The sequence below is a fragment of the Alnus glutinosa genome, chromosome 6, assembly GCF_958979055.1.
Source record: "Alnus glutinosa chromosome 6, dhAlnGlut1.1, whole genome shotgun sequence".
Taxonomy (NCBI): domain Eukaryota; kingdom Viridiplantae; phylum Streptophyta; class Magnoliopsida; order Fagales; family Betulaceae; genus Alnus; species Alnus glutinosa.
The window spans coordinates 26460973-26476377 of record NC_084891.1 but is presented as its reverse complement, the minus strand read 5'-3'; the positions used below and the strand labels follow the sequence as shown (position 1 = coordinate 26476377).

At 38.8% G+C, this 15405-nt stretch overlaps 2 protein-coding genes across 2 annotated transcripts; one reads left to right on the top strand and one right to left on the bottom strand.

Annotated features, from left to right (window-relative positions):
* Positions 1-108: 108 nt before the first annotated feature.
* Positions 109-4311, top strand: LOC133870517 (glutamyl-tRNA reductase 1, chloroplastic-like). Its single transcript, XM_062307679.1, has 3 exons — positions 109-691; positions 2076-2317; positions 2774-4311. Exons 1-3 carry the CDS (start codon positions 454-456, stop codon positions 3899-3901), a joined length of 1608 nt encoding a protein of 535 aa, XP_062163663.1. The 5' UTR covers positions 109-453; the 3' UTR covers positions 3902-4311.
* An 8033-nt stretch (positions 4312-12344) lies between these two features.
* On the bottom strand, positions 12345-15405 carry LOC133870627 (E3 ubiquitin-protein ligase WAV3). The gene is made up of 2 exons (XM_062307791.1): positions 14678-15405; positions 12345-14588 (listed from the first exon to the last, which is right to left on the bottom strand). Exons 1-2 carry the CDS (start codon positions 15008-15010, stop codon positions 12672-12674), a joined length of 2250 nt encoding a protein of 749 aa, XP_062163775.1. The 5' UTR covers positions 15011-15405; the 3' UTR covers positions 12345-12671.

Here is a 15405-nt window from a genome sequence, read left to right as displayed (position 1 = left end):
CTTAATTCAATAAAGTGGGATCCAAGTAAGGTGGACAGGCTGAAATTGAGGCTGAGGGAGAGAGATAGTGGATGGGAAAGAGTGTGGATAAAACGTGCACTCCCACCCGCCAATCAGAACTCAAAGAAATCACAATCCCCCACCCATTCTCAGCCTCCCAAATCCCAAAATTCCCCCAAATTTTCTCGGATTCCCAATTTAGGTCTAGGCCAATTTTTTGGATTTAGGCATTTAGATTTAGGGCATAAGGTCAAATTTTACTTCTGTACATTCTACCCACCAAACCAAACCAAACCAAACCAAACCCCCTCTGATTGACTAATCAAACACAACGAACTCATATATAGTTATATACTACTCGTTGAACAACTCCACAGGGTCTCAATCTCTCTTTCTCTTTCTCTGTGAAATCTCGGGTTAGGGTTTGGACTAGCGGTCTCGGTGGCTGAAGCGATGGCAGTCTCGACGACGAGCTTCGCCGGTGCCAAATTGGAGGCTCCGTTCCTGAAATCTTCGTCGGCGTCGTCGTGGGCCTCGCCTTCTTCTCATCTTCCGATTCTCTGGAAGCGCATTCGGAGCAGAAGAGCTCTAATTCAGAGGGGAGTGAGGTGCGAGGTCGCTGCCTCCAATGCTTTGGTTCAGACCGATAAGCTCTCCGCTCTGGAGCTGCTCAAGGCCTCCGCTGCTGACCGTAATAGCACGCATTTCTCTCTTTTTCTGTGGCTTTGGTTCTTAGATAATTTGAATTTTTCCTGTTTTGGTTTCCACTTCTGTTGCTTTGGTGAATTGCATATCTAGATATTTCGATTGTTGTGGAATCTATGATGGTTTTTATGATATATGTATTTGTTTTTGCATGTTGAATGTTCCTCTTAAGATTGTGTGCTCTCGATTATTCTGACATAACCATCTATCTTTGCCTTCAATTATGTAGGGATCCTATTATAGGTGAGAAGTATGGAAATTGATGATTCTCTTGCATCTCAAGAAATCATAAGAATATTGATGATAGCTATGACATGCCAGAAATCATTTCCTGAGAGATTTTGTGGTTTCTAACATCGGTTTGAATCTTAATGGCTGCATCTCTGTGATTCACCGGCTCCAAAGCCTCTTCATTCGTATATATGGTTATTAGGATATTTTTGAAGTCAATTATAAGAAATTTATTCTGCCTGCAGTTTAATATGATTATGCTTTGACTTAACTTTTTACTCTTTCGTCTTTGTTCTTAGTCTAGAAGATAAAACATTATTACCATAACGTACAAAACCTCTGGACAAAATTAAAGTAGGCTATTTGCTAGTATACTTGCTTTCTGGTGCATTTCAAATGTTACTTTGCTAGCTGATGGGCATTTGGTTTCTCACACATATACCGCTTCCTCTTATGATGTTTCGTTCTTTTCAAACGGTTACACAATTTTGTTGATTATATGTTACCTTCTGCCAATGGAAAGTTGACGCTTTATTATTGTTTGAACTCTGGGTTTTTATTTTGTAAAACAATGTTGTTGCTAATTTTATTAATACTGTAGCCAATTAAATAGAGTATTATCCTGCATCCTTCTTGGTTCCTGGTGAACTTAAAAAAATGTGTTTTCTTTACCAAATAATATCTTTAGATTTAAGATTAAAGCTGGGGATGGGGGTGTGCAGAAGTAAGTTCTAAAATCCAAGAAAATTATTGTGAGCACTTCCAAAATCTGTGATAAGATTTACTAAAGACTGAGTCCCAATTCACAGACTTATGATTTTAACTTTTAGATTTTGGGGTAGTAGGACTATTATACAACATCATCTGGGCCATACCTGCAATTTTATATCCACCAGATATGATAGCTTGAGTATAAGTAAAATATAAATCCTTAATATACGATCTCTTTCAAAACAATCAATAGGGATATGGGGCCTAACTCTTAATGCACGATTTCTAGTTGTACCTATGCAACATTGATTATTTTGTTATTCTTTTAATGCTTTATTGAGGGTTCTGCAATGCTTTTGGGAATACAATACATTAAAAGCTTTTAGTAACAAAGCTTTACTGAACTGTTCAGACCTTTTTTTTTCCAGGATATACAAAAGAAAGGAGTAGCATTGTGGTAATTGGGCTTAGTGTTCACACTACCCCAGTTGAAATGCGTGAAAAACTTGCCATTCCAGAAGCAGAATGGCCTCGAGCCATTGGGGAGCTGTGTAATTTAAATCATATAGAAGAAGCTGCTGTTCTTAGCACCTGCAATAGAATGGAGATATATCTTGTAGCTCTCTCTCAGCATCGTGGTGTGAAAGAAGTGACTGAATGGATGTCAAAGGTGCTCTCCTTCTCTTGATCAATATGTGAATTGGTTTAGATGCCATTCAAATTGTTGCACCTTAGAATTTCTTTTAACTTGTCCAATAAAAGAGAATTTCCTTGCGTGATGATGTCAAACACAAAATGGATTGGTCATGTATAGAATTTTGCTAAGAAAAGTCTGCAGATGGCTTTCTGATTGAGATCTGTCATGCATGTGACCTTTTGAACAATTTATTTAACCCAATTTGTCCCAGTGGTTTTTGTTGTCCAATGATTTTACTTCTTATTATCATTTACCATTATATTTTTCTTACTCTTTTTCCTTTAGTGATTTACTGTTCAGCCATGTAGTTTGCGGTCTTTTCATTCACCAAGAGTTTGTTGATACTGTTTAGCAGTAATGTGCTCTTATCCTATCACAATTTCATGATTGTGATTGTATTAGTAAAACATTCTTGCTTGTTTTTGGCAGACAAGTGGGATCCCTGTTTCAGAACTTTGTCAACATCGGTTTTTGCTTTATAACAAAGACGCTACACAGCATATTTTTGAAGTATCAGCAGGTCTCGATTCTCTTGTCCTTGGAGAAGGTCAGATTCTTGCTCAGGTTAAACAAGTTGTCAAAGTTGGGCAAGGAGTTGTTGGCTTTGGTAGGAACATTAGTGGGTTGTTCAAGCATGCAATCACAGTCGGAAAGCGTGTTAGGACTGAGACTAACATTGCGGCTGGGGCAGTTTCCGTTAGCTCTGCTGCTGTCGAACTGGCCTTAATGAAGCTCCCTGAATCCTCGCATGCTACTGCTAAAATGTTGGTAGTTGGAGCAGGCAAGATGGGGAAGCTTGTGATCAAACACTTAGCAGCAAAAGGTTGCACAAAGATGGTGGTTGTAAATAGAACCGAGGAGAGAGTTGCAGCCATCCGTGAAGAGTTGAAGGGTGTTGAGATAATATACAAACCCCTCACAGAGATGCTGATTTGTGCTGCTGAAGCAGATGTTGTGTTCACTAGCACAGCATCAGAAACCCCACTGTTTTTGAAAGAGCATGTTAAGGACCTTCCCCCTGTTGGTCCTGAAGTTGGGGGTTTGAGGCGCTTCATTGATATTTCTGTTCCTCGTAACGTCGCCTCATGCATCACAGATCTTGAAAATGTGCGAGTTTACAATGTTGACGACCTTAAGGAGGTAGTGGCTGCTAATAAAGAGGATCGCCTTCGGAAAGCAATGGAAGCGCAATCTATTATTGCTGAGGAATCAAAACAATTTGAAGCATGGAGGGATTCTTTGGAGACCGTTCCTACCATTAAGAAATTGAGGGCTTATGCTGAAAGAATCAGAATGGCGGAGCTAGAAAAATGCTTGTCAAAGATGGGTGATGATATTCCAAAGAAAACAAGGAAAGCTGTGGAGGATCTTAGCCGAGGTATAGTGAACAAGCTCCTTCATGGGCCAATGCAGCATCTGAGATGTGATGGGAGTGACAGCCGGACCCTGAGTGAGACCCTTGAGAATATGCATGCTCTTAATAGAATGTTCAGCCTCGACACAGAGATATCTGTGTTAGAACAGAAGATTCGAGCCAAGGTTGAAAACCAGAAGTAAGCTCCCTTGACAAATTTCATTAACGGCACACACGTCTTTTACTTCCTCAAAATTGAATAAGAGGAAAAATTTCCTCACCTTGTCATTAGAGTGCTGGCACTGTTGTTGTAATCTTCAATTGGATAGATAAATGGCGTTGGTTCCTGTTGGGGCCGGGGGACCTCTATCAATTCATTCATTGGTGTAAAAGACACTTCGTCCTAACTGTTATTTGAGGTTCCTTCATGTGTCTGAGCCTGTTTTTTAGCGGCCTTTCGGCTATGTAGGATACAAGTTGAGAAATTGTAAGGTGAGCTTAATCCATGTAATGTTTGATTTCTCCATAGAGTCTATGGTATGTATCTGGAATACACTTTATCCTTGTAATTAATATACTGATTATTTCAATATGGAGATGAGCTTGTAACTAATATCGTCCTTGGATTTATCTGGTGATTGGTGAATGTGATTAAGTTGGCATCTTTCTATTACTAACTAGTCTATGGATCTTACATGGATTTAGCGAATTCTACCGAGTAGATTTTCCTTTAAATCTCAACCATCTTTTCAAATTAAATGATAGAAATTGTCAGATTAATATTTAATTACTTCATCATTTATCATATTTATCACTTCATATAGTGCATAATGAGGTAATAAAGGGTGATAAATAGTGTCGATACAGTGTGATGGCACCGGAAGAAGGCTGGAAAAAGAACCAACAGTGAGGAAGGTCAACCGGAAGTTCGGCACAACCATCTCTGATAATTAAGTTTGAATGAGTAGAAAGAAGGACAAATTGACAGAGTGAGGATGTAAAAATGACCGTGTACGAGATGATGAAGGGTCTTACCTTGTTAGGACTCTCGAGACCCTGACCAACGGGCCTCTTCCTAGCCCGTTGACTGTTGCTCATTTCGACATGCACTCGGGCCCATCGGTAGGTGAGCCTCATGGCCTCTTTAGTAACGAAAGACTTTTGGCTGTATTTGGGCCTAAGGAGCCCTTTGGTTGACGGGCCTCTGGGTCCTAGTGGTGCTGGAAACACCAATAGCCCCATATTCCTTCGAGCTTAGGTACACCAAGTAGCTAGGAAAGTGATAAATAAGCCAGAATTTCTTTTTTGTTTTGTTTTTACTAACGCTTGATAGCTTAGTGATCGAAGACCATTGTTTGAGGTTGGAGTCGAATATATCCCAAGTCATTGTAGCCCAACAAGGCAGCGAGCAGAGACAACAAGAGGTCGAATAGCGCGCTCTCGGACAAATTAAGCCCTACCATTGAGGGTCCATCTTCGCCATGAACAGGACCACCTGCATTTCCTGAAATGGTCAAATCTTGAAGGCAAAGCATCTTCTCTCTCTCTCTCTCTCTCTCTCTCTCTGTGTCTACAGTGGGTACGTGCATGGGCCATGTTTTGTCTACGGTTAACAATCATTGATAGTAAGTTGGGTGAGGACGAGCGAGGCAATTCCAATTAATTACTCTGATGCTGTATGTTGGTCCCCCATAATAATCCTCTGTACATGGATTGAGACTCGACTTCTCCAAATAGCTTCGCAGTGATGCCAGTACCCTTTGAGAAATAGGTGGGGAAGCCTCCTAGATATATTGTAGCTAGGTGGGGAATGGGGATCCCATATAAAATCGATCAGTTAAATGTTAGAAGAGATCGAGTTTGGTTTGCATCCAGTTAAAAAATCATTAATTAAGCATTTACTGTGCAAAAATAAACGGTGGAGATTGCACGGTTGAGGAAGAATCTCCAACTTTTTTCACTTGCGGTAAGCCAAACTCTTCTACTTGTATATTTTATATTATCATAAATTTGTGCAATGCATATGTTAATTTATTAAAAAAAAATAATAAAAAAAAAATAACAATATTCATAGCTAGAATATTATTAAGTTTTAATAATAATGTAAGACCTTTGGATAAATTTTGGAACTAATTAAGTTTCAACGAAATCGTTATTTCATATCTCTTGTTTAGTACTCGTTGAGAATATAATTAGTCGAAAATTCATAGTCAAGTTCAACCAAGCATGCATGGAAAGGACAGTTATTTTCTGTAATTGATCAAGCGTAATCGTTGTTTTAATATATTTTTTTTTTTATCTATTTAATTTAACTAAAATCACTAGATAAGTTTTAGGAGTATGTGAAGAAATGCAAGAAATATAATTTGAATAAATTTTCCGTAATATTTTAGCCATCCAATTATAAATTTGAATCGCTAATTAATGAATAAATATTGATAATTGATCGAGTGAGAAATTAAACTAGAAAATTTTATTAGAATCGACAAAGAATTCAACCTTCTGTGCTTAATTAATTGTCCACAAACAAACACACATACAAACAAAACATACATATAGAAAGAGAGAGAGAGAGAGAGAGAGAGAGAGAGATCACTTAAATGATTTCATTTGGATTGGAAAAACAGCCTTTATTGAAGAGACTAATCGTTAATGTCATGAATTTTTTCAGAGGATACGAAAAAGATTTTGAAGACTTTGAGGGCGACCATGCCCCTTGATTTTTATTTGGCTTTGTCCTATAGTATTACTCAAAGAATAATATTATTTAGTAAACTATACATTATAGGACTAAACAATATATATAACTTAGACGATGTAGTAGTGAAAATTGGTCACTGATAATTTTTTTTTGAGATGTGTTATTTAGTATTCTCGTGTGTCCTTCTCTTATCATTCTCTAGCTGTTGACATGACATTTTCAATCTCCTTTTAAATTAATCTTAATTAAAAAAAAGAAAAAAATCAATGATAAACTAGCAATATATACCATATCATAGGAGAATGACGACAGAAAGATAAAAAATTACAAAGTAGCATTTTTTTTATTATTTATTTATATATTTGTTGATCCAATAGTTAATTATTTTTACTCCAACATTAAATTATAAACAGTCTAACAATCTACTAATTAAACATCATTAGTCTTCTCTTAACACTTGATACAACCTGATTCCCTTTCATTCTTTTTGGCCCTTTAACTAGGGTTCCAATTTGAGCTCACTTTCTCCATCAGCATCAGAATACCCAGACAGTGCCCGCTCAACCGCGTGCCTTGACAAGGACAAATAATTCAACACTTTCAGGGAATTGGGCCCATCCACTCCCCCCATTCTTGATAAGAGAGTACTTGTTATAAGGGCTTTCTCTTCCATGCCAACACAGCATATATTTCGAGTCAAACCTAACAACCTTTTTCACGTGCCTCGGCCGGATTGGAATTCACAACAATTAACTGTCTAAATTGTTTGAATTGAACAACTATGATAAGAAAATTCAGGCGGAGATCCAGTTGTCCCGATTACATTTTAGAATGATTAGCCAATTATCCGGACAGCTTATCAATAACTGTTCAAATTACTAGCCACTATTATAAAAGAGTTCATGTGGGATCAATCGAGGGACAAATTCTAACAGCTTATCAATAACTGTTCAAATTACTAGCCGCTATTATAAAAGAGTTCATGTGGGATGGATCGAGTGACAAATTCTGAACTGTACGGCTATATATCCGGGCAGAAAAGTTTCCACACGTGAGCTCTGATCTTGATCAATAATTGATCGAATTATTAGCAATTTAGACGACTATTTGCTTGGATACCAATCGGCCACTTAGCTTCTTCACAAACGTACGTACATGTTGTTAAAGTCATGCAGAAGCGGAGCTAGCTGGTTGTAGGTGTTCCCAACAGAGGAGAAAACTTCGCAGCGTGAATGATGTACGATCGAAATGAAGATGAGAAAAACGGTCCCCGGCCCCCATATAGTCAAAGTCGACTCACAAGAGTTTTTTATCTACATTTGTGCCGGCCTGTTTGATCCAGTGGCTGTAACGTCGACGTCCCCACCGTTGGTCGGTGTAAGTTTCATTGATGTATGTGGCCCGTGCATGCCCGTGGGGCATGAGCTGGGACGTGGACTAGACGATCTCCCACTGTTTTCAGTACAGCTGAGAGAGAAAGAGAAACACAGAGAAGAAGAGAGTTTCTGATGCTACAAACATATATAGATAGAATTGCTTTTGGAATCAATCATAGATGGCGATAGATTGGACAAGTGAGTGCTGCTGCCTGCTGGGATCCCTTGTGACCATCGCTTCTGAGCGTGCATGATTTGCTTTCTTTCTTTCTATATATACTGAAACTTTTCCAGAGGTTTTAACTCTTCTATGTAACACATAATTCGGTGGTTCAATTATTAAAAATGTTAAGCTGAGTTATAGATATAATCACGTAAATTCTTCTGTCTATTTTTTTAATTGCGCTTTTTTTTTTCTTTTATATATATATATATATATATATATATATTATCTTTTCTTTCAAGAAAAGGAAAAAAAAAGAAGCTTGAGTGGTTGATGAGATTTTATTTTTTATGTTCTCTTTTTAAGATTTAAAAGTTATCAAATGACTAGGTTAACTTTTTAAGGGTGACAAGAGACACATGGTCATTTGGCCAGGTCATGTCCAATGAAAAAAAGACATGTCCATACTATTTAGTCAATTAGCTTATATTAGACACACCACGGTGAATGAGCCACGTTAGCCTAGAACTTAAGAAACAAACATGTTAACCAAGCCAAAAAAAGAAAACCATTAGCTCTTTGGGAGAAGGTGGCCAGCCACATGGCCATTCCTTTTGTTGTAGGAAGGGGTTGCCGTGCAGCACTCACCCCACCAATTATAGGAGGGATGGTCGCAGGCCACCCTCTCCCACCACGGATGGGAGTAATCACGGGGCCACCCCTTCCCCACAATAGAGGGTTAATTTTTTTTTTAGTTCTTTTTGATGTGTCCAATTTTTAAGTTTTTGGTATGACATGTCAATTAATGATGTGTGCGCGTCCAAAGTCGCGCGTGCTTAATGTAAGCTATTTGACTGGATGGTCTAATTACCACGTCTCACATCAAAAAGTTAATGATAAGAGAACGAAATGAATTATATCAAATAACGGTGCAAATCTTAGGAAGAGATTTGATGACTTTTAAATCTTAAAGAATAATATAATAAAAGTCAGCTCTAGCCATCTCTCAGGTTTCACCTCAAAGTTTGATAACTTTTAAATCTTACGGAAGGAGCGATAGAATAAAAGGTGAAACATCATAAACCATTAGAGTTTTTTTTTTTATTGGTTTATATTAGAAAAATAAACCAATTGATTAAAGTAAAAAAGAAGCAACTCCAACATAGGAACAACAAACAAGGTAACAAACACCAAATCGTATGACCATAAAAAACAAATTAACTCACCAATTAGTCCACACATAAAATTCCTGGACGTGTGGAAGGATCTGTGGGTGCCCAAATTAACTCACCAATTAATTTCAAACCACGCCAAGAGTAGGTATCCCATCACAATCTAATATTGACCAGACAATGGGATGAAAGAAAAAAGAAAAAAAGGCTAAGCTTTTATCAGGAGAAAGGATAATTTTATTCTTGATATACACTTGTTCCAAGCAACTTTAGATAATCTTATGATTTATTTGGGTGTCAGATAAAAAGGAGCTGTTTTTAATAGAACCTGCCTATGGAGTAGACCCACTTTATGGCCCTTTTTATCCCCAAGACTGATGAGCAAAGGATTTGGTTTAGTTGTTATATATATATATAAATAAAATAAAAAAGAATACAATAGATGTGTTATAGTTTTTTCAACCGTTTAAATTTAATTTTAGTTCTTTTAGTAGAAAAAAAATTTGGAACATTGAAAAAAAAATTAAGAAAAAATACACATAACCCCCTTAAACTACCACTTTATTGTCAATGTCCCTCCTAATGACAAAAACATCCTTTATAAAATTATTAAAATTTAAAAGAAACTAAAAAATTATTAAAAAAAAAAATCTAAAATAACAAAAGTTATCCCAAAAAAAAAAATGGTATTTATTTTTTTTCGTTTGTTTTTTTTTTTTTTTTAAAAAAAATATTTTTATAATTTTCAGTTTTTTTTTTAAATTTTTTGAGGTAATTATCTTTTCCCCCATGAATTATCAAAAAATGCGTGATGCCCCCATGAATTACCAACTCGACAAAAAAGAGCATCTAACTACCAACTTTACACATTTTGCCCCATTCTGTTAGTAAGACCCGTTAACATGGACGGAATATGCCGATTTTGAACGTTAATTTTGATTAAAAGACAAAAATGCCCTCAATTGATAAAAAAAAATTGCTTTATTAATTTGGTTTAAATTTATTAATAAAAAAATATAAAAACTAATTTTTTTTTTTAAAAAAAAAAAAAAGCAAAGAGAAAAGAAAAGAAAAGGGTGGAGGGTTAGGCGTGTGAGCCACCCCCAGAGGTGGGTCTGGTTACCTCTGGAGTGGCTTGCGGCCACCCCAGCCTAAGGAGTGGCTGTGCGGCCACTCTCGAGAAAAATTGGGGTGGCCGCGTGACCCCCCAAGTTGCGGGGTGGCCGTGAGCCACCCCCTCCACCTAAGGGGGTGACAGCCACCTCCTCCGGCAGCACCCATTTTTCTCTTTTTTTTTTTTTTTTTTTTTTTTTTTTTTTTTTTTTAAAGTTGAGGGCATTTAGGTCATTTTATAAATTGAGTGAGGGTATTTAAGTATTTTTACGAGTTAGGCTAATAGAGTGGGGTAAAACATGTAACTGTGGTAGTTTGATGCTCTTTTTTGGTCGAGTTGATAGTTCATGGGGGCATCACGAATTTTTTTGTAGTTCATGGGAGGAAAAGGTAATTACCCCAATTTTTTGTTTTTTTTTTTCAAGTTTTTAGTTTTTTGAATTTCCAATGACAGTTGAGTCTTCTTGAAAAAAAATTTAGGGTTATTTTTGTATTTTTGTTGGTCTTAGAAGGGACATTGGCATTTTTTTAGAGTTTGAGGGGGGACATTGACACAATTGATAGTTTTTTTTTTTTTTGGGGGGGAACATTGACAATTGAATGATAGTTTGAGGGGGTTATGTGTACTTTTTCCAAAAAATTATAACACATATATTGTAGTTTTTTTTTACAGCACCTAAGTCAAATTTATAAACAAGAAATTAACAAATGATTAAGAGTAGTTTTGCGTGTTTTAAACAAAATCACGAAAACTGTATCGTTTGTAAGTGCGCTTTAAAATCGCATGCATGGGTGTGTTTTAAAAAGATATGATTTTTAAATCCTAAACTGCAATTTTTTCAAACGTTTAACTACTCTTTTAAAAATTACGTTTCCATTAAGTATGTATTGATAATCTGTATTATTTCAAACTGGATGTTTAGAAGCTGATAAACCAACCAAAGAAAAGTTGCTAATGTGAAAAATTGTACGTCAGGCAAATTCATGGTTGGTGAATTTTAATGAGGGAGAGGCCGATAAATAAAGTGGACCGCTGTGGACATTGAATTAAAAAGTATAGTAAAATATTATAATTCTAAAGATTAAAAAATTAATCAAATCAAATATCCAATAGTTTTAAAACTTTTAAATAAATTATTAGGCCCTAAGCATAATCAGATAATCTCAAAGGCAAAAATCACTGAATATGAACCATTAACCATAATTTTTCAAGGCATTTGAATGAAGTCTCTAGGTCATTCTTTTTTTCTTTTTTTTTTGAAGGAAAGTCTCTAGGTCATTTAATGCAACAATAGCTCCATCGTTTTCCAAAAACTAGGTGCCCTGGCCTCATGTTTAAGTTTAAATAATAATTCCATATGGGTCCAATTCCCTCCATGAAAGTAGCAATCCATTGGAGGAGCAAATATATTTTAAAAAGAAAAAAAATTAAAAGAGCCCACCATATCTCTACCATGTAAGGATTTTTGAAGTTTTTTTTTTTTTTTTTTTTTTTTTTTTTTTTTTTTTTTTAATAATTTAGACAGTATATATAAGAAAGTTTAGGCAAAATCACTTGTTCAAATAAATGATAAAAACAATTCAAAATTTATTTAAACAAATAAATCTCATTTGTTACTATCAATTTGGATATGATTTGCTCATCATTCAAGTCCAACCTACCGCATCATGTTGTCCTACTCTTTTTCAAAGTTTAATCTTTAACCAAATAGTCCTTACTGGACCACCCACCAAAGAAGGGCATAACATATATGGTAAGTGGCTTAACATTATTATTACAAAATAAATGATTTTGTAAGCTAAATAATAGTTCTTAAGGTTAAATGATAATTTTATTAAATACTTAATTGTATTTGTGTCTAAACATTTTTTCAAATAAAAAATGCCCTCAAAACCCAATTAGCAACTATTTTTTTAAATTGCATATTTTAAAGTAGACTAAATCAAACAGGTGAAATGTTAGAACATCTCCTTGTATTATTTTAAAATGGCATAAATGTAATTAAAAAAATTACATTTATATCCTTTTGAATGAAAAAATTACATTTATATCATTGCACGAGAACACCAAGAAAACACAAGGAGATGCTTTAACATTCCTCGTCAATCAGAGACTTAAAAGACAACATAAAAAGTTGGTTTTACATTCAACAAACAGACAAACTCCATTAGTTACACTAGCATTTACACCTCATTTTTATGTTATGGGATGTTTGTTCATCATAAATCCCTACCAAGTACAAATGGAGTCCATTAAAGACAGGTGTCAAGAGATGTGGATTAGAATTGAATAAGCAGAAAGACAAAAAAAAGACAAGCTGCCCTTATCTCATCCTCCTCTGCTAAACCGCCGCGCCGTCTCCTGCAGCTTGTCCCTATTTATCTCCCTCTGTTACTTTTTTTTTTTTTTTTGAAAAAAAAAAAAAATATTTTTGGGACCAAAAATTATTAAAATCTGGCATTTTCAAAGCCGTGCAAGTCACTGACTCGATTCAAAGACTTCTTCATGATGGCTACCTTAGCCAGCTTCTCAGCCGCTCTCCAAGCCGATGTCGGCGTAAGCGGCTCCCCATTCTCATCCACAATATTCGCACCCATCGCGTCCCTCTCGTGCCCTCTCCTCCGTTGTAACATCATCGTCATCATCTGTTGCTGTTGTTGCTGTCTCCTCCACTGCACCTCCGCCAGCTCAGCCTCCAAGCTGCGAACGTACTCCTCAGCCGACTCCGAGCTCGACTGCAACAACAAGGCTCGAGCCGACGCGAGTAATTGGTGCGCGCTGGACAGCTCGTCGTGCTCGATTAACCGCCTCGATTCGGCCATGGCCCGGGTCGTGATGAACAAATTCCTCAACCGTTCGATCCTGGGGGTGGACGATCGGAAGCCGTGGGGACGCGGCACTAGTAGAGCCTGTTCTTTGCCGTATACCACCTCTTGGGTCGCCGGGTCCTTGTAAAGGCACCGAAAAGACATCACGTGGTGGGTACCCACGTTTGCTGACGTGGGAACCCTAAGCTCCACGAGGAGCTCCCTCTCTTCCTCGGCGTACATGTCGCCCAGCCGCACGGAGCCCGAGCCGAGAACTGTGGGCCGTCCGTTGCAGGAATAGATGGCTGAGATCTCCGCAGGGGATGGGAATCCAAGCTGAATTCTCAGATCCTGGACCACCACGCTCAACAAGCCGCCGACGCATTTGGCGAAGGAATCCTCAGCCGCCTCGTGCTCGTTGTCCCCGAACCCAAACTTATGAACAGGTATCTCAATGTGAGCAAAACGAGTGGAAGACACGTGGTTTGAAGCTTGACGTTGATTGTTATTAGCGTGGTGGACCCTCCTCCGCTCATCATGATCTTGACCGTCCGATAACAGCATGATACTGGCAACAGGGTTTCGCTCCCTCCGATCCTCGAGTACCTTGCTGGCTTTCCTCAGAGCGTCTCCCACGCTGGTCCCTTCTCTGCACACGAGCCGGTCAACGATGCGCCGAGCCGCTCGCTGACCTTGACCCGTCATTCTTCTCAAAGGCAACAGTCTCTTAGAAGTAGCCGAGAAAGCTACTATAGAGAGCCGATCAGCCGAGCCGAGCGAGGAAATTACCAAGCGCATGGCGCGCTTCAGCATGTGCAACTTGGCGCCGGTCATGCTGCCACTGACATCGAGCACCGTCACTAAATCGATGGGCGCGCGGCCCAAAGGTGCCGACGCTGCCGTATTGCGAGCCGGCGGAGCCTTCACTCTTAAAGCCACCACGTGGGTCTCGTGGGACCTACCCACCGATACTAGTGCGGACTCGGGTAATAATCTCACCCGGACGTTCCGCAAATGATCTCTGCCGCTGCTTGGTGGCGCTTCTTCTGGGTCGGAGTATGTGATCGATGAAGACGGGGGGTTGGGATTATTGACGAAGAACCCTTGAAACTCATCTTCGACGTCGTCGGCCTCGGCATTCTCATCCGCCTCGGGGATCGGGGTAATCCGAGACCCGGCAGTAGGAGAGAGAAGCGGCTCGTCGTCATCGTAGGATCTCGAATCGGAGGATGTCGGTTTCAGTTGTGTTTCAGGCTTGGGTTGAAGGGCTCTGGGTGAAGAATCAATCATCTTTTTCTCTTCGATCTTTGGTTTCGTGTCGTGGTTGTTCACGGCGACGACATCGTTTTGGTCAGGGGATTGGGAGCCGAGGGTCTTGTGGATGGCGAGCAAAGGAACGTCTTTCCAGGTGGTGTTGCAGACGGGGCAAACGAGCTTGCCATGCTTGCGCACGTGGTCGGCGATGCACGGGAAGTGAAATGCGTGAGCGCACTCCGCTGTGTAAATGGCCGTGCCCTGACCCGTCTTCACGCTGTTCAAACAGATTCCGCAGCTACTCTGTAGAAACAAAGAAAAAAACAACCCAATAAGTTTCAAACACTTGTGTATGATTTTTCGATTGCGTGTGATGGTTTAGAAGTGCTTACTCTGAATTTGAAGCTGTTCTTGAAGAGCGACAACTTGAGAGGGGATCGAGGGGAGGTTTGGTTTGAGGCAAGAAGTGCTCTTGGGCTCTTGGAGGAGGTCTTGGGAGTATTGCATTCATTGAGAGTGGGGGTTTTTGGAGTCTCTGATGTGGTTCGGCAATGCAAGCGAGGCGTGGAAGGGTTGCTGCTACCACCAGAGAAGAAGCCCAGCCTGGTGCAGCTTCTGGGGCTGGGGCTGGAACTAGGGCTTCTCTGTTGCTTTTCAGATACTGAAGAAGAATCTGGGTCTCGAGGGATCGTAGTACAAAAGGCTCTTCTCCAACCAGTACCCATTTTCAGAGACCAAATGATATCTCTCTTTTTTCCTTTTGTTGATCTTTTACAGAGACGAAGAAGAAGAAGAAGAAGAAAAATTAAGAAAGAAAAGTGGTTTTGTTTTAATCGATCTGAGGAGGCTTCCACGGAAGACAAAAAGGCAGGATCGGAGATAGCGAGAAGAGCATGGGATCAAATGAAACAAAGCATAGTGACAAAGTAGTGGGATTTTTATAGATAGAGAAAGAGAGCCCCAGACCCCTTTCTCTGTTCTCTATCTTTCTCCGTCGTTGGCTCTCATCACCCTTTTTTTTCTCTTTCTATATTGCTCTCTATTGATAGCCCCAAAAAGATCCCTGCAACAAAAAGGCTTGAGATCTACCACTCTCTCTCTCTGTGTGAGATACACAGGC

What these genes read in the sequence shown, in the direction of transcription:
- LOC133870517 (XM_062307679.1), top strand. Translation starts at nt 454, where the DNA reads ATGGCAGTCTCGACGACGAGCTTCGCCGGTGCCAAATTGGAGGCTCCG. An exon ending in CAAGGCCTCCGCTGCTGACC is followed by an intron (nt 692 to 2,075) that starts GTAATAGCACGC and finishes TTTTTTTTCCAG; the next exon opens with GATATACAAAAGAAAGGAGT. An exon ending in TGACTGAATGGATGTCAAAG is followed by an intron (nt 2,318 to 2,773) that starts GTGCTCTCCTTC and finishes TGTTTTTGGCAG; the next exon opens with ACAAGTGGGATCCCTGTTTC.
- LOC133870627 (XM_062307791.1), bottom strand. Translation starts at nt 15,010, where the DNA reads ATGGGTACTGGTTGGAGAAGAGCCTTTTGTACTACGATCCCTCGAGAC. An exon ending in AGAACAGCTTCAAATTCAGA is followed by an intron (nt 14,589 to 14,677) that starts GTAAGCACTTCT and finishes TTGTTTCTACAG; the next exon opens with AGTAGCTGCGGAATCTGTTT.